We start from the raw sequence: 23,668 nt of genomic DNA on the forward strand, positions 1-23,668 counted from the left end.
AGCCAAAGTTAGCCAACTGTTGTGCAATTTGGTCTCATTAGGAGCTATTTTCCTATTGGCTGGAAAAAGGTCACATGAGCGAATGAGTCCAAATGATGTGGCGACTAACACCAGCAGCAGCAGCAGCAGCAGCCGCCACTTTTCAATTTTCCTCTCCTGCTGTTCTGTGTCCTGCAGCTCCGCGTGTAGAGCCTTCTAGATACACTTATAGTTTTTAAAATGAGCATTCCTGTAGTGGACTTTGGTGCATACAGCCTGAGTGAGGGAGATGTTACCGACGAGCAGCTGCACAAGTTGAGCAAAGAGCTGAGGACAGTCTTCACAGAAGTGGGCTTCGTTTTTCTGCAGAACACCGGGATCACTCAGGAGGAGGTGAGGCCAGCAAATATAAACCCAGATTATTATTTAGTTTATTTAAAGTGCTTAATATGCGTCCTTTTCCCCTGGTATGCGGTGGGGTAGGTGGACCGTGTCATGGGTGTATCCAAGGAATTCTTCCTGCAGCCAGATGAGCTGAAGCAGCCCTTCAGCAGGAGAAGCTTCGCCAACAACCTGAACCACGGCTGGGTGTCTCTGGAGACTGAGAGGTGAGGACACACTTCACCAACACAACACTTCTTCTCTGCACAGTGTCCTGGTTTTAAATTCACAACTCAACTCAACCGCTTTTCAGGTTGAACCCACGTCGACCTGGAGATCTTAAGGAGGCATTCAATACGGCTTCACTTCACCCTGACATAGTAATGTTTCCTATCAGAGTTCGACTTTGTTCATTTTATGTAAGAGGCTCTACCTCGTGATGTGTTGTTAGCACATCCCACTTCCTATTGGTTATCAGTATGGAGGTCAGAGTACAGGTTCATCTGAATCTTTTGGTGTTTTCCAGACAAAGATCTGCTCCACTCGGTTCTTTTGGAGCTCAATAGATAAATTCATCTGCCATTATTATCAGCTGATGTTAATTTATCACAGATAAATATGTGTCAGCATATAAGTAACAAGGAATTGCTGCTAGAAATGCAAAAAGATATGTTTTATATATGTTATTTAGAAACAGTATTTCCATTACATGTAAGGTGTACTGCTGAGTCCATATTTTGGTCAGAACTCTGTAATTTAAGGCTCATCAAAATATTTATGTTTAAAAAAAGAGAGGGAAATTTCAGTTAATGATAAAAGTATCAGATGTAAAAAAAATAAAAAAATTAAATAATAATAGTTGGTGCTCTAATGCTGTTCCCTTCTGTTGTAGAAGTGGCCGTCATCAGATGCTGTACCAGGGTTCCAGGGGATCCAGACGTGTTTCTTCCAGCGCTGTAAAGAGCTGAGTCTGCGGGTGCTGAGGGTGATGGCCCACAGTCTGGGTCTGGACCCAGAGGTGTTCCTGAGTACACATCAGTTAATAGGAAGTATGAACAGATCACCATTACTCACTGCTGTCACTAAACGGGGGTGTAAGAACAACTGATGATTGAGTGTCCCAAAGACACTCCATGAGTCCAGGTCAGGTGGGATTAAAGAGATTTTTTCTCAAACACACATTGGTAACAGGAAGTGTAGTGTTACTCGCTCAGGTCCTCCACACACTATTTCCCCGCTGGTTTAGTGATTCAAACTTTCCTCTCCTTGAATTGTACAAAAAATAAAAATAACATTTTTATTATTTCTACTTCTTTTAAGAACATTTCAGAAAAGAAAACCAATCACAAAACCCAACATCATCATCTTGGAAGACACAAAAGAAACTCTGTGTATGTCACAGCTCTCTGTCAAGAATGCATTGGTGTGCAAACATTTGGGCTGCACTGGGCCAATAACATGTTTTGTTTGGGTCAGTTTTTACATTTATCAGGTGCATTAATATTTGAAGAAATTCTCATTTATAATGTCTGTTGCTGCAGGGGTTGAATTTACTTCTTTTTGCTTCAAAAATGAACAAAATATGTCATTTTCCCAGGGATGTCTATACTTCTGCAATCAACTGTGTCCTCAGACTGCCAAGCCTTGAAATAACTTTTGTTCTAATACCATGACTCCCAATATAGGACTACAAGGATACTGATGTAAAATACCAAGTGAATTTGAGCAGTGCTGTTGTGTTTCCTGTAGCTGATGAGAATGGCACCACGCTGCGGTCTCTGTACTACCCACCGGTGAACAGTGAGAAAGCCAAGGAGGGTCAGCTGCGATGTGGAGAGCATTCAGACTACGGCAGCATCACGCTGCTGTTCCAGAGCTCTGAGGGTCTGCAGGTAATAACACTCACATCTCCACCTCTCTGCATGCAAGACAAATTACTAACTAAACGTTCCACTTCAAAAACTAACTGACGCCTTCAGACCATCAGGCAATGTTTTCCACTTCCATTTATGTTACCTTTAATCATGTAACAGAAGCTCAGCTTATCTTTTGTCAGTAAAAGGAAGGTTTCTCAACCAAAATTCTGGCTTAGATGTTTGCTACTCTTGGAGAAATGTTCACACGTGTAATCCACCTTAATCCTCAGGTCCGCAGACGTTCAGGTGAGTTCATCTGTGCTCCCAGCATCCCCGGAGCCGTCCTCATCAACATCGCCGACCTGATGCAGCGCTGGACCAGCGATCACTTTGTCTCTGTGGTGGGTTAAGAAGAGTTTTTGCAGATTTGAGTAACTGCAGATTTCTATAAACTGGCTCTTTAGAATTAGAATACTTAATATTAATGCAAAAACGAAGACTTTTCACAAATCTCATTTTGACTAGTATTCGACAATAATCATGCTATGGATATGAAAGTACAATTTGACAATAATTTCAACAACTAACACAAAAAGGATTATGGTATAATGTAATGTGTAAATAAGGGGAAAGAATAAGAAAGCTTCTTATTGCGGATGTTCCTTGCTCTTCAGCTCCACAGGGTTTTGCTGCCCCCTGCTGGAGACTCCAACACACGTCAGTCTATGGCTTTCTTCGTCCAGCCTGATGATGCGGCATTGATCACCTGCTGCGACGGCTCCAACAAATACCCTCCCGTGACAGCAGGTGACTACCTCATTGAGCGTTTCAATGACTCGTACGGACGGAGCTGAATTTCTAACCATGAATTGTGATCACGCAACTGTTGTTGTTTTGTTAACAAAGGACCTAGGGAAAGTTTTTCTAAACATGTTGCAGGAGTTACTCTTGTCAAAACACTGAATATTTTACTTTGGATCGCATAATGTTTTTACATTTCTAATTATTTGAATGTGTTTGTGTGTGTTGATGTGTGTGTGTGACAAAAAGAAGCAAGCCTCAAAACTGCAAGCTCATTCACTTTATTGTCTACATTCAAACCTCATACAACAGTTTCATAAATTAGTTAGACAGGATTTAACTGCTTTTATGAAACGGCCATAGAAAAATAAATAAAAATACACCTGTAGCAGGTAAACTGGGGTCAACAGACAGATGTGACATAAAAATATCTTCCTCATAAGATCTGTCTTTGTGTCCTTATTCTCTTATCTGTTGCATTATTCTAAGATTAAAACAAAGATCAGTTTTTGACCATGTGTCTCTTGATTTTAATTCAGTTTCATCGACTGTGGTGTTACTGAATAAATAAATAATTCTATTATGAGAAATGACAGATTCAGACTATCTCTCTCTCTCTCTCTCTCACACACACACATAAATAGATGTAACTTCATCTGTAAGCTAAATATATTCTTCGACCATCATCAACTAGAAAATCCAACTGAGGGAATAAGCATTTTACGTAGGTGTAAATTTACATTTTCTTTAGCCTTGTGTGCATTAAGGAGTTCCATTGCAAATGATCTAAACCGGAAAAACTGGAAAAACTTCCTCTAAGAAAATGATGGCTGATGTTGAAGTAGAACTGTCCTCTTAAGAGGACAAAATCATTTGAGATATTGACCAATAGCAAACTTCTTTAAACCTAAAGAGAGAAAAAAATGTACCTCTCAGATAGGACCATTTCATTCATTTGCTCGTATTTCTACATAACTTCTAAAGCTACATTTATAACATTCATTTTTTAAATAACAGGCTCTCTTCACCTGAAAAAATAAATAATTTCCAAATTTTTTTCTCTAAGAGACAGTACCAGTGACAATGAACCACAGTGTACACTAAACAAAACATTGGCGGATCAGGCCAAAAGCCCCCCCCCCCCAATTCCACCCCAAAGCACTTCCCATGGAGAACAGAGTCCTTGTTGTGATAAAACGTCAAAAACAAAAGGGTCGATTGTCCACATAGAGAACTGGACCAGATCCACATTTTAAGTTTGGTTCATGCAGCCGAATGAAGGGGAATGGCATGTCGGCACTAATTCTGAAGCCTGAAATCAGATTCTAATGTGCTCTTAATACTTAAAAACATATTTTTTGTCTTGTGGTGTTTTGGAAAAAAAAAAAAAAGAAAATAACAGAAAATTAGAATCATTGCAAAATAAACACTCTCAGACACACACACACACAAGCATTCACACACACACACACACAGAGTGGTGAGGCCTGCTAAGAGTGTCCTGGCACTGGTAAGTCCTGCTGCTGGTGACCAGGGGGCAGAGGTTGATTGTTTCCTGGTATAACTGCTGCTGGTTCACCTTCACCTACAGGAGAGTCACATTGGCACAAGTTGATGGCATTTACATAATCACGAAGATGATGATGAAAGGCCATAAAATTTTACAGAATGATAACAAGGATAATATTCCCCTCCTTATTAACAACTTCTACTGATGAAAGCTGAGTTTTGAGCTTCTTCAAATACGACCACTGGAGACATAGAAGCTTCAAGTTCTGCATATTTAGTTTTTGTATACCTTTGTTTTTAAAAAAAGGTACACTTCACTGATTTTACAAATTAAATGACATTAATTTGTACTAATGAGGAGTACTACTGCTACTGAGCTTATAAAAACAATGTCTTCTGTGGCTCTGAAGGGAGTCTGATAAAATAACCCCAGTGATGTCATAAAGGTCATCTTGTTTTTTTGCTGGTTTACATCCAATTAAAGATGCACTGGGAATTGTGGGTTGTAGCATTTTTGGAGCTTAACTAATATGAAGGAGTAAAAGTCAGGATGTCTTGGCCTCTTCTTTTTGTCTCCTGTGAGTCCCCCTTTAACTGTGTGTTACTATAAAAGTCTGCATTAACCCTTGGTGGTTAAACTTAGACAACAATCTTTACAATGTGATACTTACGTTTGACCTCAGCTTTTGTGCTTTGGGCTTTTAACCTTTCCATTTCTTCTACGGCCTGAGCAGAGAAACAAGCAGAGAAAATGTTACAGCATCACAAAGTAAGTGGGAACCTGCTCAGTTTATTCACTTGAATATTTTGTAGTCTGTAGAGTGCAGACTTTACAGACAATATAATATTGTGCAAGTGCAGCTCACCACTTCTGTTACAAGGCAGTAAATATTTCTGAATATTTTTGAACAAATCATGCATATTGAATGATCAATTGGAAATGATTTAAAGTCATCAGAATTCTGGGTTACTGTGGATATTACTCAGTGTATTGAACTTGCATCAGGAAGAAATCCTAATTCCTCATTGTATTTTACCCGTACAATAACTTAATAATGAGTTTTTCAGTTCACCTGCTGTAGCCCCATCCTCTGAGCATTAAGTTCTTCTTGTTTCTTTTCAAGCTCCTCCCTCTGTTTCTGCAGCTCGACCGACTTCTTGTTGATGTCAGTCTCCTCATTGGCCAGGTGCTGTTCATACTCCTTCAGCTCCTCCTCAGTGTAGAAGGAGTTTTGATCTAAAGTCTGTGGGGGCAAGAGCAGCGCATGGGGCAGGGAATGGTCAGATGTAATGATTTATATAACGAATAGGGTGAAATTCAGACAAGGATACGTAACCGCACCTGTCAAATTTAGTCAACTCATAGCAAAATATAGCTTTTACCTCCCACTCGTCTTTTTCGAAGAACTCCTCCTTCTTAGTGGCCGCCATGAACTCACTCATTGACACAAGTCTGTCTTTATTGGTGTCCACCTTAACATCAACACAAGAAACGGCTTTAATCAATGTCCGTGCTATTACATGGTATTCAAGATTAACTATTGGCCACAACACTCCGCGGGGGGACAAGAGGAAGAGTCAACATTTCAACCTCCTGCTGAAGCAATGACTCTAGTTTCCACTGCTGTTACTGTTCACACCACTGGTAATGTCTGCACAAGTCTGCAAGTTTCACTTCTGTGTAGGAACAGACAATTCAAGTGACACTACGATGGATGCATAATGTGTTTTTCCTATCATCTAGTGTTCAAGAAAAATGACTTGATTGATCATTTAGGAGTGATATAACTGAATATTTCCAACTGAAACATGATATATCTGACATCAGTGCTGCACGTTTGATATAACATGGAGGGGAAATTCTAATGAAAAGTCCATTACTGACTGCACTCTAGGTTTGCATGTGTCATTTGTGGGCATGGGCAGCCATGATCATCATTGCTGTGTTTATAATAGACATGAGAAAACTTCCATATTTGCTCTGTCACTGTGGCAGCTCACCTCATTCATAACATGCTCTCTCATTCGCAGCCTCTCCTCCTCCATCTCAACCATATCATCCTCTTCATTTTCAGGGTTGTACACCTTCTCCAGCTTCAAGACACAGACACAGACACACAAACACAGATACACAATTACGCCTTCATTTATATATTACATAATCCTAACACATGAAGAATGAGGGCAGTTAGATGTAAACAAGTGAACATAAATACCTCTTTAGTGAAGAGAGCTTCAAGCTCAGTCTCATCAAAGAAACCATCTCCATTACTGTCTGCAACACAAAAGTGATTGGAATGAACAAACATCCCTTTTTGATGAGTTTTGTGACTAGCTGTAGAATCACACTTCAATGCTACATTCAGAACTAGTCCTGTTTCAAGGTGCTATCAGTGGAAACCTTTAGTAATCTATTACAGATATTTTTGGCTCTTTAGAGACAAATATGGTTTCAGTGGTTACCGTGCATTTTGAAAAACGTCTTGGGGTCAAAGTATTCTGGGTCCAAACCATCTGCCTCCTGCCACACCTCCTTCAGCTGGTCCACACTGCCCTACGCGCACACACATACACATCAGTTCAACTTTATTTTATGCATTTTGTTCATCCTCCCATTCAAATCTAAATAAAACCTGCTCAACTGACAGTCCCAATAATTCCTCCATGTAAGAACTCAGATTATAACTGAGAATAATGACAGTTATAACTGCTGCTCCTAATGAGCTGCAATCTCTGCTGCATTAACGTCACTCCGGCAGGAGACTTACAGGATGGTTAACTTTGGGATGATCAGCGTGCTTCTTCTTCATCTCCTCGTAATGCTGCTCTTCCTTCTTGCGGTCCTCCTCATTCATGTTCTTCAGACGTTCCCTCCTCTCATGCTCCTTCATCATCTCGTATCTCCTGAACTCATCATGGCGGTCCTTGTCGAAGTTCTCCAGGTCTTTGGTCGCCTACAAATGAAAACAAAATGTTGAGGATGGGAATTCATACCTGGATTGTTCAGCTTTTATTTGCACACTTTTTCTGGAGTTGATTCATTCCATCCAACACAAGTAGTAAAGTCAGAGTCGTTCAATGGAGGATAAAGCAAACTACTTGGCTGAATAGATTTCAATTTCAAAGCTCACCCAGGGGCCCTGGCAGGATGCTGGATCAATCACAGACACGCTCTTCATGTTTACCTCATGCAGGGAAAGTTTCACAAATTGTTCAGTGCTGATATGTTTACAATTTCTAATGGCTGCTGATCAAGTGCTGATACACCTTTGTTCTGCTCTACAAAGCCTCTCAGTGGCTGTAATGGCCTGGGAAGTAAAACTGAGAGAAAAGACACCAAAAGTTGATCTGATACTCTAAGAAATGATGTTGTTGGTACAGTTGGTTTGTTGATATGGAGTCTGAAAACAGCCGTTTACCGAAGTACAATTAACTGCTATCGATGTTCTGGATATTATAAATACACATGTGATTGTCCTAAAATGTCCTAAAGTGTCAAAAGCTCAGTCTGTACCTGGCACCCACTGTGACTGTTTTGTAGGAACATATGGGTAATCCTTAATTCTACAGCTCTACGGATACTCACTTTGAACACAGTAAATGGAAATGTTATGACAGTTGATAGATAAGTGTCAAATGAAAACCTCATCAACAATGCAAACACTCATTTTACAGTGTTGGTTGCATTCCACCAGTTCCAAAGCATTAACAGTATATAAATGACTGTAGAACAAAGAATAACACTAAAACAAAACTTAAACCAAACAAAATAACGTCAGGATTTACATGGATATGATTGTTAACTCCACTGTAAAAGCAGAGAGATATTCAAATCCAGTAAGATGACTTCCTCTTCCTGAATTCAAAGGAAACTTGTTCCTCTCTAAATCCAATGAATTTACCTCTGGTGAGTTGGTCTCCTCCAACCAAGCACATAAAGCTGCTGTGACTGCCTCCAAGTTATTACATCTAAAATCAAAACAGGCCAGACCGGCAGAGCTTTTATGCGATTGGTCCCACTGTTTGACACCTGTAATTCTCCCGCCATGCTTATTATATATGAGGCAAGGTGCTCTTTTCTGTGATTATATGTATGACTGTGATATATTTACACATAAGCAACAGCACTACAGCAGGGGAACATGGTCTGTATAAACATAAAACAAAAACAGTGTGTATATGAGATAACCTACTAGTGCTAATGCCTGCATGTGCCACAACTGCAGCTGCTGCATAAAAGGTTTTCATTAAAAAAAAAAAAAAAATCTCATCTACTATAGTAAAGATCTATTTAGCATTTTTACATCACTGTCTGTACCGATTTGATGAGGCGGTCCAGGTCCTCCACCTCAAAAGTGTCTGGGTTCATGTGGTTCAGGTGCTCAAACTGTCTCAGCAGGGCCTGATGGTCCACTGTCCGGCCTGTAAGGGAGGGAATAATGAGACGTTTTACTGAACTGTAAAGCTGTTAGATCAAGTGTTTTAAAAAGGTGAAGCAGATCTTTCACTTATTTTAGACTGCATGTTCTAAAACCTGAGACTGAGCGATTATGGCATTCAATAAACTTGTTTGGTTACTCTTCCCCATGTGCTTTCCAAAGACATTTTGTGCTTCAGCAGTTCTTTAGTGTACTGGCACACAGCCAGAGGTAAGCACAGGCTTTGTTTACTTAAGCTTCAGATCAAATTTACTCTGGGAAAGAGCTCAGGAAGAGACGGTAAGGGTAAATGTATTTCTAAACATAATGGTAAGCGATTTCTGTTTTTGTATTTAATCTGCCACCATCTCTAAAACGTTTTTCTACACATCCTGTCCAACTTGCATCATCTTGTCATAACGTCTCCGAGCATTATGTTTTTAAAACATGTTGACCTCAACCTATACTTCTGGTCTTTAACTACACTTATGAATATTGATGGATTCTTAATCTAATTTCAAATTCAATTCAAAATTCAACAGTTGCCAGTGGCCAGTAGAAGTCACTGTCAGCTGAGGGAGGAAGTGTATTACATCAGGTTCCTGTGTCAAAGAGCCACATTAGACTACATTAGATGATGACCCAAGTGCTGGCTTCTTTCACAAAACTTCTTGTGCAATGTCAAGAAGCACACATTTGTCAGTGACACATCAGCAACACAGGATACTCACCATTCCCCTCCTGGATGTCATTTTTGGCTTTGAGGAGCATCCGTAGCCTACTCATCTCCTCCCTCTTCAACTCGTCCAGCTTTGTCCGAAAATTGTGATGGACAAAGTCCAGCTCTTTGGAAAGTTTGCCTTGCTGCAAGCACAAAATCCACACACCACGGTTCAATACAAATTGTTTGTGTTGGTAAAAAGCTTACGAAGTAACGGGCTGTTTAGTGAGTGTGTAGCTGTACCTTGATGTCATCCATGTTGGCATTTTTTAGTTTTTCTTTAAAGTGGGGGTCTTTCTCGAGGTACTCAATGACTTCCCTGAGGTAGCGGTCATAGTGCAGCCCAGTCTCCTGAAGCATAAACGAAAGCACACATCAGTGTTTAATTTGTTCATGTCTAAGAGGTATTTGGTGTAATTAGCTATATGACTGAGATTTAAATGAGAGATGTCCAGCTGACTCACAGCACTCTGTGGTGGCCCCAGCTCCTCCTCATGAGCCTTTTCTTTGGTCTTGTCCACACTGATAGGCACTGACTGGATACAAAGCCACAAACTCAGCAGAACCAACCCACAACGGGCCAGTGCTTTACCCCTCACCATCTGGTTATGGACAAAATAAGAAATAAAAAAAGGAATTATTTGGGTATGATATTAAGTGAGGATGGTACATCTTACTCAGGTTTGTTTAATTATACTGAAATTGCGCCTAAGGCCCATGTGTCAAATGTTAAACCAGTAGAGTGTGGTTTGTGTTTACAGAGGACTACAAACTCAATTTCTCAAGCATTGCAAAAGGGGTACAAACCACAATTTCACCTGGAGGCACAGTGGGATGAGGTTATGCAAGTTACTCTTAATCTGAAAAGCATCTCTGTAGTACAAGCGAAGGACTGTGCAACACACGTGTTTGGTGGATAAAGACACACCGAGCTTACTTCAAAACAATGCCTCTGCCAGAGCCTTACAAACTGAAACCTGTAACTGCCTAACAAACACATAAACTAGCGGTGTCTTTTACGGAACAGGTAGTTTATGGTGAGGATGGCAGCTAATTCATTATCCCATAGATATAGAAAAGCTACAAAACAAGCCCTAGTATTTATAATACATTTCAATAATTAACACAGTTAATGTAAAATAACACCTATTTGTAAAAGGATACTTACTTCGAGCTTCTGTTTTCACTCTTCACTGCGCTGCGACTGTTCAGTTTTCCTCCAAGTGCCCGAGCTTCACTGGAGCTTGTTTATATCCTGTCATCCACCACCAATACAAGCCTCCTATGGCCACAACCTACAGAAAAAGGCTGTGTTCACCATGGCAACGCCCCGCCTCCACCGCCTCTTATTGGGCAGAAAAAGTGTACTTTCTTTGTGAAAGAGTCGCGTTGAGAGCTGATTGGCCAGTCCACGTGTCAGTCAAAGTCTAAACAAACGGTTAACCAGTGGCTTAAGGTGCGTTGAGCCAAACCGTACGTGGCGTTCAGTCAACCTCCGGTGAGGGCGGAGTTAGTGTCTGGCGTAAGAGAGAGAAACACTATTCATAGCTTAAATGTGGATTGAAATGTACTGTTTGTGTGTTGTGTATTGAGTATTTAGTCTTGATAATTGCCTCATTATGGAACATCTCGTTCACATTTAATACAACACACACATAGTTGGCAGTTTATTAGGTACACCTGGGTAAAACTAAGGCAGTCAACATACAACAGTCCTGTAGTAAATCCTACTGTCATGAAGATTTCATTGTTCCGTTTGTGTTGAAATTGTTTTAGAGAGGTGTTGATTCATTTTGGAGAATGCAGTTTGTGCTGGTGTTGAACAACATGGCATTAAACACATTATTTATCCCCCCTCACTGACAAAATAATAGAAACACCTGTGGGACTCACGCAGTGCAATTCGGCAGCACAACAAACTGCAGTCTCCACAATTATCATAAAATTAAATCAGCACCTCTCTTAAAATAGTTTCAACACAAACTGAACATTATGACCTGGATTTATTGCAGGACTGTTGGATTAAAGTACATTAGTTCAGCCAGGTGTACCTAATTAACTGCCAACCAAGTATATGTAGGCCTACTAACAGCAGTGGAGGTATTCAAATCTTTAAATTTACCAAAAGCAGCATCATAACATAACATCATGTAAAATGTTCCAATTAAAGTAAAAGTTCTGCATTCAAAATGTGTATTATCCTATTGTGTACACACAATATATATATATATATATATATATATATATATATATATATGATGTTGTGTGGACATCTGTGTTTCTGTATGGAAGAGGAATATGTCCTGGCTGTGAAAAAAAACAAATATGCTGTAGCAGTACATAGTGCAGAGCACAGTGACTTGAGACTTCATTTGAGATTTGGGATTTGGAACACAACACAAGTTTTTTTGCAGGATAATTTGCTGCCTTTTTCTCTTTTAATTGTCAGAAATTCTAGAAATACTCAAAGTCTGTGTAATTAGTTCAGATCTACAGAATTTTATTACAAAAAGATCCAATGAAGGGAGAACTACTAACTACTACTAAAAATAAAATTTATATAATTATTTATTACAATATTTTATATTATTATTATATAATGATATTATTATATAATTATTATAATTTATATATTTGTTGTAGTCTGAATTCTAATCTCACACTTGATGGCTAATTTATACAGAAGAAACTGAAAAGAAGACCTACAGTTTAATGTGCTTGTGTTCCATTTCATGTATTGTTCTACAAATCATCAGGTAATTTAACCTCTGTCATTATTCTTTTGAACTGTGACACAGGCCATATGTGATGGTGTGTCTCCCAATAGGTTCTGATGGGACAGTTCAAGTCAAAAGTCCTGGGCTGATTTTTATTCCCACTCCATCCCTGTTCCTTCTCTTGTTATCATGTATTACTTTATAGATAAAGTAGCGATGATAATGCAGTACATGCTTTAAATTCCTGAGATGTGGCAATGCTCTAAGCAGACTGGATGGCATGCATGGAACACTCATTACAACCTTGGACTCCATTTTCTGCTGCTTTATATTTCTAATCCACTACATTAAATAGACAAATATTTTTAGTATTTATTTGATAACTTCAGTTACTTTGGCATTGGCAAGTGGCATTGGTTCATGCTATATACTTGTTCAATAAATAAATAAATAAATAAATAAATAAATAAATAAATAAATAAATAACATATAAGATTCTGAAATGGGCCATTCTGCATAATGTCTACTTTTATTTTAAGTACTTGAAACTACTACTTTATACTTTTTCTTATTTGTTGATTATATTTTGTATTATAAATCTACAAAGTAACTACAGTGATCTCCCTCTGAAACGTGGTGGAGTAAAGGCATAAAGCAGCAAGTAAAATGCAAGTACCTCAAAATTGAGTAAATGTTTGTTATAATGTGATGATCCAAAAATACGGTCTAATAAATAATCATTTACCTATGACAAGAGCCATTCGACTACATTTTAAGTACATTTTGCAGATCTTTGCATTTTTACTTAAATTACATTTTTAATGCAGGACATTTACTTATAACAGAGTATTTCTACACTGGGGTATTACTACTTTTCCATAAGTCAAAGATTTCAGTACTTCTTCCACCAGAACACGCTGGACTCAGCTGTATGAACATCCCTCCAGGATTTGCGTAAATACATTTATTTCGACACTAACAGCTGTGGCCCACACAGCGGAGCTGTTCTGCTGTTTAAGCCTCAGTAAAGTGACCCAGCCTGGCAGAGACGCTATCCAACCGTGTCCAACCAAACCTCCATCCAACCACCTCAACAGGAACTGACGTCCCCTCTGTGCAAGTGGATGGAAAAAATGCAGCTGCAGGAAAAATGGCTCCAAACACCGCACCGCTGAAAGGTGAGAAGTTAACCTTTTTTTTTTATAGTTAATGTCTGGGTGTAAAGTTTTAGCTTGTACTCGCCTGAATTCGTCGGTTCCGTTGTACCAGGTCGTTTCCCGTGTGACCAAACCTGCATTTCTTCCTTGTTGTGGGCAGTTGGCAGGACCAAAGCAGTTGCCTGGATACTTTTAAATTATTAATTCAGTGTCCTCAAAGTACGGAGCAGTCATGTAAGTTGTCGTTGTTCAGCTAAAGTCAGTCGTGTGTGTGTGTGTGTGTGTGTGTGTGTGTGTCTCTGTGAGCGACTTGGTTGCCTGCTTTGTGTGCAGTTGTATTGGGTTTAGCGGCTAAACTTAGCATCCAACAAAGTTAAAGTTCCAACCAACCGCTATCAAAAGTATCAAGAAGTGACTTTTGATCGGGCTAGCCGGGTAAGTTAGCTAGGCTACTTTCATGTAATCAGTTGAAAGCCTGTTGTCTCTTATTAACAATCAGCTAGCTCCTATTTTAAGAGGCGTACAGTGTTAGAAAAGCGAGTGTTTATTGACTATACACATCAGTTGGTGTCAGGTGAGCATCAGCCGACAGGTTAGCTTAGCCATTTGGGTTGTTTACAAAAAAGACGTTAGTCATTTTAAAGCCAAAAATAAACTGCTCGATGTAGTCGTGCCGTAGCGTTACTTTCATTTTGTGACTTAGACAAACATATCACATTTCCGTCGGTTGACTGTCTTCCACAATGCTACGTGATAATACAGTATCCCAGTGCTAACTATTAACACCTGGGATATGATGAAATTCTGTTTTCCTCAAAGTCATTGGAGGAAAAGTTGAGCATTTTAACTCATTGAAATGCAGAAATGAACATTATATAGTCTGAATAACATCCTTTTTAAATGGCCACTAACTGACTTAGAGAGGTGCCAAATGGGCAATCATATGTTCAGTTAAAAGTCTTGCAGTTTAAAAGAAAGGATAAATTTAGAGTTTTTGTGACTTTGCATGATTTTATTAATTCAGATGCAGAGTAAACCACAGTGAAACAGCCATAGGATTTTTTTTGGGATACTGGCCAAAGGGAGGACATTAGGGATTTCAGCTCTCCACTGCTCCAATATGGCCCTGTCAGTTTTTTTTTTTGTTTCTTTTTATAGACATAATGTTCTGCACAGGCCAGCCTCAGTAGTAGATAAGCCAGTGCAAAAAGAGCGAGTGAGAAACATGATGTACTGTATTGTTTCCTTTACTTAAAATGACAGAACATACCTTACAAATCTCTGAACTTGATGTGGTTACTTATTTCCCTCTTTAAAGATGTTGTCCTGTACTTTGATCAGCTGAAGAGTGTATTGCCAACATCTGCACTTTTGCAATGCTAGTGGAAGCAAAGCACTCGCTCAGTCTCATGAGATGAAATCATAAATTCAGACTATGAAGAAGAATTTTGGTGTACTATGCTGTGCAGACAAACAATGTTCAAATCAACAGATCTTTGTTTCAAATTGTAGTGGGGATTGCAAAGTTTCAGAAGACACCAATTATGTTTTTTTGGTGGAAATGTGTATAAAATTACACTCAAATATTAATGATTTGATGGCAGCCATAAAAATATTTGGTGTGACTCTTTGCCTTTACCACCACTTCATGTTATGGATAAGGATCTAAACATCTGAAGTGCCTAAAGTACTGTATATCACTCAGTATTAGAATAATTGGCCTAAAAGTAAAAGCTGGAACAGGCTGATTAAAAAAAAGTGAGAGGGAGACATTACTGTCAGGAAGTGTAGAATAAGATGTTGTTACATCCTTAAAGATACCTAAAGGGTGAATTAAAATAAACTGAATATTAAGGGGGGGGGGGGGGGGGGTCTCCAGACGCCCAGAATCTCATTTGTAACTGGGACCTCTGCATACTTTTCACTAGTGTAGCTGTTGTCTTCTCAATACTTGAACAATGCTAATGTCATGCTCAAATGTTGAATTATGCTCCTACGGGACAAGGGCTCTGCCATCCTTTGCCATGGTGCAGTGGAACAGAGTTTGCACTATTTGTCTTGGCTACAGCTGGCCTCTCTCCACAAGTGGTGGTTTCTTCCTTTGTATGTCTCCTGCTGCCATATACGGACTTTAACAATATGGCTATCTTGATTAAGGATCTTTTGTATGTAGCCATGGTTTTGGTGATCTATGTGTAGCTTGAGACCTATTGAATGTCCTTGGTTAAAATAGAATTCTCAGCCTTGCCTGAACTGGGACTATGTTGGACTGATCTGCCCAATCTGCAATGATCTACAGTGCCAAACGGTTAAGAAAAACAAAACTAATGTTTATGAATTTAAATCACATTACGTGATTTGTCAGATGGAAGCAGTGTTTACATACAAAATAATCAGGAAGCAGCTGCCGTTCAGTGTCTAGCTCAGTATGTTAACTCGGATACTTAGCAGTTAAGGTGCTCTGACCTTTTGATTATGGAACAGTGACTTGAAGTACTAAGCTTAGTCTGTCAGAGCGTGCATTCTTACTGTGTGCAAAATCAATAATATACATATGAACTACTTTGGTCAGCGCATGTGACATTTCTGCAGAGAATTAATCCATCAGTGACACCAGGCACCAAAAGATCATGACCTTTCTCTTTATGCATTTGGTTTCCCCGAGCTGTTTTCCTGGAAGACTTTGGCACTAAGCTCTCCTAGTCAAATGCTTAATGAATGCAGCCACATTGTCACTGCCTTCTGGTGTTAGCACAGCTGATAAGACAATCTTGGGCCATGGTACTAACATAATGCTAACAGAGTGAGAGAAAGACAGAGGAAGAGAGAGACCCGTCGGGCTGCTTAGCATGCCAAATTCCTCAGCTGCACAATAGTGCTAGGCTAGCCTGAGCCCCAGCAGAGCCTGCCTTCACCACAATGGGAGGGGAAGCTCAGGAGAGGCCGGTGACGCCTGGGGAGAGAAGGAACTCACTCAACCCTGGGGCTGTTCGTTCGATGAATGGCTGCTTTGAAAAAGGCGCTGTGTCATTTTAGGGTCACAAAACACTGTTTGCAGCAATGTTTTTCTCATGTTATAGATGTGGGATACTTTTGGTTCCTTCCTGTTGTAAGCTAACCATAAATAGTTCTGATTATCAAGAAGGGAAGATGCCCTTGTTTGTCAACAACTTTGGGTTTTTAAGGGTTGGTCGAAGAAACAAGCACTTTGATGACATCGCCTTGGGATTTGGGAAGTTATGATGCGTATCTGTTAGTGTTTTCTTATATTCCATAAAGCAATCAATCAACTTTTTAATGGAGAAATTAATTGGGAGATTAATCGATAATGAAAATAAAGGAGCTCACACATTTGTAAGTTAACTGGTCAGCCCAGCTGATTAATCAAAAACTGAAATATTCACTGTGCAATGTCAAGGTGAACAACATGGAGGTGCAGTAATAGTAGAGAGCTTGCTGTCAGTGAGTGTATGAGCTAATTGATTTAAATACTATGAACATGCTGCTAATGTAGCCTGTGCCAGTTGTATGACCTAACTGATGCCCTTGACTACAAAACAAGTACAAGTATTGGCTGTGCATGTGTGACAAATGGCAGCCAATCAATAAGCAATCAAATCATGGTTACGGATACAAGGACTAGGGAAGCTTTAGATGAAGAACTGCCAATTAACAAGTGAGCCTAATGAACAAGCTGAGCTTTGGCTGCCTGTAGCTCAGCAGGAAGAGCAGGTTACCTTATGACAATGTGGACTGGAGCAAAAACACTGAACCCTAGCATCTTGCATCAGTCTGTGTATGTGGGGGTGGCACACTATAGTTTTTTCAAAGGAATGCACAATATAAATGCGGTCTACTCATCATTTACCTTTGTGATATCCAGATATATTTAAACAAGCTTTTACAGAGTTTCCTCCATGAATTGTTTAAGAGTTGGTGTCAAAGGCCCTGTATCACTTCAATTTCATTTTAATGACCATTGGTTTTTGGTACAGCAGGGTGATAAGGGTCAGTTCATATTGACAGCAATATGTATAATACATAGACTAGCATTGGACATGCTACTGCACAGTAAACATGATTTGATACAGATTGTATTTTCATCAAGTTAACCTTTTAGCAGACACCCATAGCTGTGCAGTGATATGGGGATCCTAAAATGCTTGTATATCATTAAAAAAAAGACATTTCTAAATGTTTGCTTTGAACCTGTTTGACCACCTCTTTTTACTTATCCAAATGTTTTTCCCCCACTCTGTTTTAGGTGTTTAAAGCTTTGCTCCGCAACATTTTGGGCCACCTGACTTAAAAGCCGTCACACTCATGGCACCTTCCAGTTGACAGAATGGCCCAGATATCAAGTGGTAATGGGTTCAAGCTGGATGTCCCCCAGCCAAAGGGGGTTGTGGGTAAAGAGGAAGCCCTCCGGATGGAGGAAGAGGCTTTAGCAAAGTTGCAAAAGGAGAAGAGACACACTCTTTCAGCTTTCTCATCAACATCATCTTCATATGCAACGTCCACATCCTCCTCAAAACCAAAACCATCTAAATATACCACTACTGCTCCTCAACCTTTACCCTGTACTAGTAGACCAGAAAAAGACCTCATTGTTTTCCCAGAGACCAAGAAGCAGGCAGAGCAGGACAAGTTCAGGGATATTGATGTGGACAAACTGACCAATGAAGAACTTGAAAAGCTCCTACTGGATGAAAACTTTGGGGCTAACAGCAAAGTGTCCCGCCCCTCGTCACTGCTGCGGTTTAACCTCAGTGCTTCCTACCCTGGAGGCCATCCCTGTAGTTCCTCTCCTTTCCAGGGCAGCCAGTGGACACCTGTTCTGTCCACACCATCAAGCTCCAGTGTGTCCACTCCCACCCATCAGCCCACCCCAATGTTCCCCTCTGCTCCATTCCCCAAACCAGGCACATTTCAAAATGGCTTCACTCCTACCATGCCGCCCTTCATGGCCCTGCCACCGCAGCAGGCATCCTTCATGGCCTTCACTCCCATCCAGCCTGCTGCTGGCATGGTCTTCCCACAACCAGCCGTGGACCCAGAGATGGCCAAACTGTTCGACAAGATTGCCAGCACCTCAGAATACTTGAAGAATGGCAGATCGGCCAGCACTGACCTAGATTCCTCTCAAGTGGGCACAGCTTCTCTGGCTCCCAACCCACCACCCCAGCAGCCAGCAGGGATGGAATCATCTGGCATCAGTCGCTTTGACTGGCTGGATCTGGACCCTCTTACAAAGCATAAAGCTGAGAATGAGCACACATCTCTGGCATCAGGAGGTGCCGCACAGACAGTACAAGGAACTCCTGCAGGGGATCCTTGGGATGCAGTGCTTGAGACAGAGGGGAACAGTAATAGCAGCAGCCCCCCGCTGGAGGTGAAAGCATCACTGTCAGTTCGCTCACAGCAACGGAGGGCATCAACAGGAGCTGCTGTCACTAGGAGTCACTCACTCAACATCCCAGGGACCTCCTCCCAGCACAAACCAAACAATCAGGTAGGATCACAATTGCATGTAAATGTTCAAAAAATAATGTTTTCTTACCTTTAAGATATCGGGTAAAGTCTGCAGAGATTAGGCCTTTTCATGCTGCTCATTTTGGTGTGACAAAACAGGAAATAAATTAACATGAAAGGCCCTGGTAACCTTTTTACTATTAGCAATGTGCTCAAACATGAAAGCATATTGTCCTCCAAATTTAACAACAGGAATTTCTGTGCTGTTTTGTCTGTGCTCTTTTTACTGGTTTGAAGTGGGTAGGGCTGAGTTTGAAAAAGGTGATGTCATATACTTTAGTACACATAATATATTATGATCAGGGGTTGGCAATAAATGATTCATGATCTGATAACAATTGTTGGGTTGTTTGCCAATGTTGTCAGACCACTGTCAATTAAATCTGATCAACCAACACCCACCCAGTTCTAAAGAAGCAGGTTAACTGATATTTGTGTTAAATGGTCTTTTCCTGAACTTAAATTGTTGCTTATTTTGTCATTTAATGTTATAGAGAAAAACTGCTTATAGATTTGGGCTTTAATAATGGCTACTCCTCCCAGGTCCCTGGTATTATGAATACTGGCTCAATCATTATTAGTTACACCTGTATCCTGTGCTGTTAGGCATTGTGTTTGACATTCACATATCTGGGGGCTGCACACTTCACTTCGTCTTTTTGCTTTTAGACACTGAACAGTTAAATTGAAACAGGGGAACTACATTAGTGCTTGGCAGTGTTGGTCATTGATTTTCCTCAACCATACTTTACTATCCACACCGGTGGGTTTCAACTTTCCACCTGCTGGTCTGCTGCCACCCTGAAAAGTCAGTTTACTAACAGCAATGTGTCTTTGCACACTGTTGACAGCATTGATACAATTATGCTTGGCAGCGTAAATGATTAAATACAACCACAGCTTATATAACATGACCCAGTGTGAGTAAAGTTTAGTCAGAAGAGACGATGGTGGATCTTCTTGTTTAGCCAAAACGCTCATAAACATACTGCTTACAACTGCATGTATACTCTTCAGTCATTTAGGAGCACAAGCACAACATCCTCTTTACTTGTGCTCCCTGTAATTAAGTTTTTCACTGTGGTGATCGACCCACTGTTTCACCCCACAATTTCCTTTCAACCACATTTTGTGATTATTTTTGCCAAGCAGACATGAATGATCTCATTTCTTGTGATGAATATTTAGAACATTAATTTGGGACAGTGCTGTGGGCAAGTGGCATGGTATATTGTTGCCTCTAAATCTTATTTTTCTTCCCTAAAACTAAGCAACCATCTGTCATTTGGCTGGCAGCTATGAGCTGAGGTGGAAAGACAGGACAAGCATTTCAGTGTAGAGCAGTGTGGCCATGCTGAGGCCCACCAGACAAAAACAAATTTGTTATCACATGTCTTGCTCTTCACTCAGTATCTGGGAGTCGGATTACAAAGAAGTAGTTAATCTCCTGCCTGAAAATGAAAGCTCTTCTATGCTTAGTCAGAACTGCTTTTCAGATACTACGACAGAAGTGAAAAGCTCCTTTAGGATGTTTGGACAGGGGCAGTCTGGCTGTCAATATCTATTACCACTATATGTATAGTACAGTTACCTCTGTATTCGAGGCATGTGTGTCAAGATACAAGATGCAAACAATACTGGGACCCTCTCATCAAGGTATTTCTTTAAATTACCACTAGTGGTCAAAAACAATCCAGAATACTTTTAAAGTCCTGACTGGCTATTCTGCTGGACACTCTATCAGTTTTTTTTGCAGCTCTCAAGACCTCCACTTCCTGTTCATTGTGTTTCTCTGTTAGGACCAAACAATTGGTCTCTGTGGTATGTTTCTTACGCCAGGGTGATAATTAACCTTGCAGGACTGTACAAGGCCTTTATTTCCAGAATTCCCCACGGCAGCTAAAAACCAGGAAATTTGACACTATTTGAACATGGAAAGATTACTGTACAGTGCAGTCAAAAATTAAAGTTATAAACATGACCAACTGAGGGCAGTTTCAACATGTTGTGCCACTAGGTCTTTCTAGTCAATGTTAAGGACTGTACAGACATATACTTTGCCGCTCATCAAGGGCAACTTTTCCTGTCTTTACACTCAGCTGTGTCTCTAGGGTTGAGGAATGTCTGTTCCCTTGAAAGGATGAAACGGTGTTTGTTTACACTTGCCTATATGTTATGTCTAGGTTCAAGCCTGTGTTTGCTGGGCAGACTCCTGTGTTGTGTGTAACCTGAACCTTTTTAGCTCAGTGCTCTTCACATGCTTCCCTCTATACTGTCACTTTTTTCATCTGCATCTATCATGTCTGCAGTTGAGTATGTGAGGAAGAGCTGGTATGTGCATTTGCTTGCTCTCCTTGTTCCATCTGCTTGCCTGGCAGTCAGCGCCCATGTTGTTATAAACAGGAACAAGCTGGTCCAGCTCCCCTGTGCCGCACAGCAATACCAGAATGACCTCACAAATTGTCCTCATAGGTTCCTGTGCCAACTCTCATTTTAGGAGAATGAGATGTTGTATTTCCATAATTTTTGGATACGTGTTTCATGCCGTACTGTGTGCAAGTCTGACTAGATCCTGTAATGTGGGCAAATAAGGCATACTCTCTGTACCTGCTTCTAAATAGCCTGTGGCTGGAAAGTTTTTAATTTGAAGCAACAGCTTGTAATTTTTTTCTATTTGCAATAACAGTAGCTATAACTCAAACAGCATGGCAATAGAGAACAATCAGAAAACAGTTAGGGTGAAACTAGACTTAAAACCCAGAGACTATAATAAACAGAAGCTACTAAACCACTGAAAGCTGAACATAGCAAATCAGAATGGTTCCTTCCCACAGTCAACTGCATGGGCCACATGTATAAAGCCAATCCATTCACAGTGACGACACGGCGCAGTTGAAGGCAGGTTTGTTGAAGTTGGCCCTGCTTCCCAAGAAAGACTAAAATATTGTAGTGCCCTGAAGTTCTCATCTTGCTTTACCAAAGACCAAACCAATGTTCTTTTGTTTTGTTTTGTCTACATATGTGTTTATATTGCTGCAGAACATTTTTCAAAGTAGGGAGTTGTGTTATAGATTGCTGAGTGGTTTGAAATGGTTTGCAGATCAGACTTAAAACCTGCCTCTGCCAGGTAAATCTTGGTAGAGAATGTACTTTATAATTGTGTGGTACTTTTGTTAAAAATGCAGACTTATTTAAATAAGATACAGTACGAGAGCCAGGTACAAAAGAGCATTGCCCTTATCAGCTGTGTAAGAAAACCAAACCTAGAGGACATATAAAAATCAATCATGGACGTTAATATAATGTAAATCTGACAGGAGCTTGCTTTAAAAACTGTGCTGTTAAGAAGCCCAGAGCTGTTTATAATGTAATTACACTTAACAATTATTATAGCTGATTCTAAAGCAATTACTTTATTGCTTTGAGGCTGCGACTTCCAATCAGTAAGTGTACTTCGACAAGAACTGACCTGAGTGTGTACTTTCATTGCTGACAACGCATACAAATAACTCTATTATGCAAATAACTAGAGCCTAATTTATAGGTTGGGCGATTTATCGGCCGATATTGGTGCATCACAGATGTATGGGTATCGACGCATATATTCTCCGATATGCGCTGATATTAATACTTTTATTAAGAAACAATAATGCAGTGGAAATGCTCCGGTGTTTCATTCAAGTTAAATAAAAAAAAAAAAAAATATATATATATATGGCCGATATATTGATATCTGAATTTTTTTACTCCCTAATATTGGCATCGGCCCCAAATATTCAATATCGGTCAGGCTCTACAAATGACGCTGTGTAAACAGGTACGGTCTATATGTAGGCATGCATCTTTGCATCTCTTAATTGACATGACTCGAAAGAAAATGGCAGACAGTTTTTCATTAGAGCCTAGGTGAAGCAAACATGGTCAGATTTTAGGCCATAATCTTGAAAAATGTGGTCAAATTGATCCATCTATCTATCTGTCTTTAAACATGTTGCGCGTGTTAATTGTCAGTTCAAGTCCAAACTTGACTTAGCATGTAGTATTATCAGTAATAGCAACAGTAGCCTATGGGGAATTGCTTTAGTTAATGGGAACCACTTTACTTTGATGTACCCATGAAACCTAACCTTTAACTATATGTTCCCTTTGTATAGTGGGTGGAAAAGAAGACAAACTTAACCAGCAAAAAGTCAGAATTTGCCCAGCATTGCCCTTGGCATGATTGTTATTTATTTGCCGTGTTGTTACACTTGCAATAATGCGTCCCAACTGTTTTTCAATGCTGTTATTTCCGTGATGAGTGTTGCCTGAAGTTGCCAAGCCTTGTTGTGGTTGGCAGTAGTGTGCTGTAAGAAGTGGTAGGGTGGGCAGAGGGGTGTAAAATGGAACAAATGAGCTTGAATGGAGACTTAGTCAGAAGCGGGCAATCGAACGTGTAGTCACACCACCTCTGCTGTATGTGTCATTCTCTTTCTCTTCTTTTAGTCATTGTTCATCTATTTGTCTCTCATTTCCTCCGTCTCTCACTTTTCTCACTTTGAGGTTTTTGTTACTTTGTTTTTACTTTATCTTTTCTCTTGTTACCATCTCATCCTCT

At 40.1% G+C, this 23,668-nt stretch overlaps 3 protein-coding genes across 4 annotated transcripts in view; 2 read left to right on the forward strand and 1 right to left on the reverse strand.

The window, feature by feature from the left end:
• The first annotated feature begins 219 nt into the window (after positions 1–219).
• On the forward strand, positions 220–3,459 carry LOC111650405 (uncharacterized). Its single transcript, XM_023400302.2, has 7 exons — positions 220–372; positions 463–587; positions 674–740; positions 1,253–1,409; positions 2,110–2,252; positions 2,507–2,617; positions 2,891–3,459. Exons 1-7 carry the CDS (start codon positions 220–222, stop codon positions 3,068–3,070), a joined length of 936 nt encoding a protein of 311 aa, XP_023256070.1. The 3' UTR covers positions 3,071–3,459.
• Positions 3,283–10,991, reverse strand: LOC111650404 (nucleobindin-2-like). Its single transcript, XM_023400301.2, has 13 exons — positions 10,834–10,991; positions 10,130–10,267; positions 9,909–10,016; positions 9,676–9,808; positions 8,845–8,948; positions 7,295–7,480; positions 6,990–7,080; positions 6,743–6,801; positions 6,528–6,620; positions 5,910–5,999; positions 5,600–5,770; positions 5,198–5,252; positions 3,283–4,602 (listed from the first exon to the last, which is right to left on the reverse strand). Exons 2-13 carry the CDS (start codon positions 10,265–10,267, stop codon positions 4,508–4,510), a joined length of 1,323 nt encoding a protein of 440 aa, XP_023256069.1. The 5' UTR covers positions 10,834–10,991; the 3' UTR covers positions 3,283–4,507.
• A 2,440-nt stretch (positions 10,992–13,431) lies between these two features.
• pik3c2a (phosphatidylinositol-4-phosphate 3-kinase, catalytic subunit type 2 alpha) overlaps positions 13,432–23,668 on the forward strand; it is a 48,093-nt gene continuing 37,856 nt past the window's right edge. The window contains exons 1-2 of one of the 2 annotated variants that reach the window (XM_023400252.2): positions 13,432–13,560; positions 17,804–19,051. In XM_023400252.2, the coding sequence (XP_023256020.1) occupies positions 17,885–19,051 (1,167 nt within the window). In that variant the 5' untranslated portion in view covers positions 13,432–13,560; positions 17,804–17,884. Of the gene's footprint in view, positions 13,561–13,665; positions 13,774–17,803; positions 19,052–23,668 lie in introns of those variants that run through there. The other variant, XM_087172339.1, reaches the window with a different exon arrangement.

The sequence above is a fragment of the Seriola lalandi genome, unplaced genomic scaffold (genome assembly GCF_002814215.2).
Source record: "Seriola lalandi dorsalis isolate HSWRI2012SDOR001 ecotype SW California unplaced genomic scaffold, Sedor1 jcf7180002052274, whole genome shotgun sequence".
In the NCBI taxonomy this organism is placed as follows: Eukaryota; Metazoa; Chordata; class Actinopteri; order Carangiformes; family Carangidae; genus Seriola; species Seriola lalandi.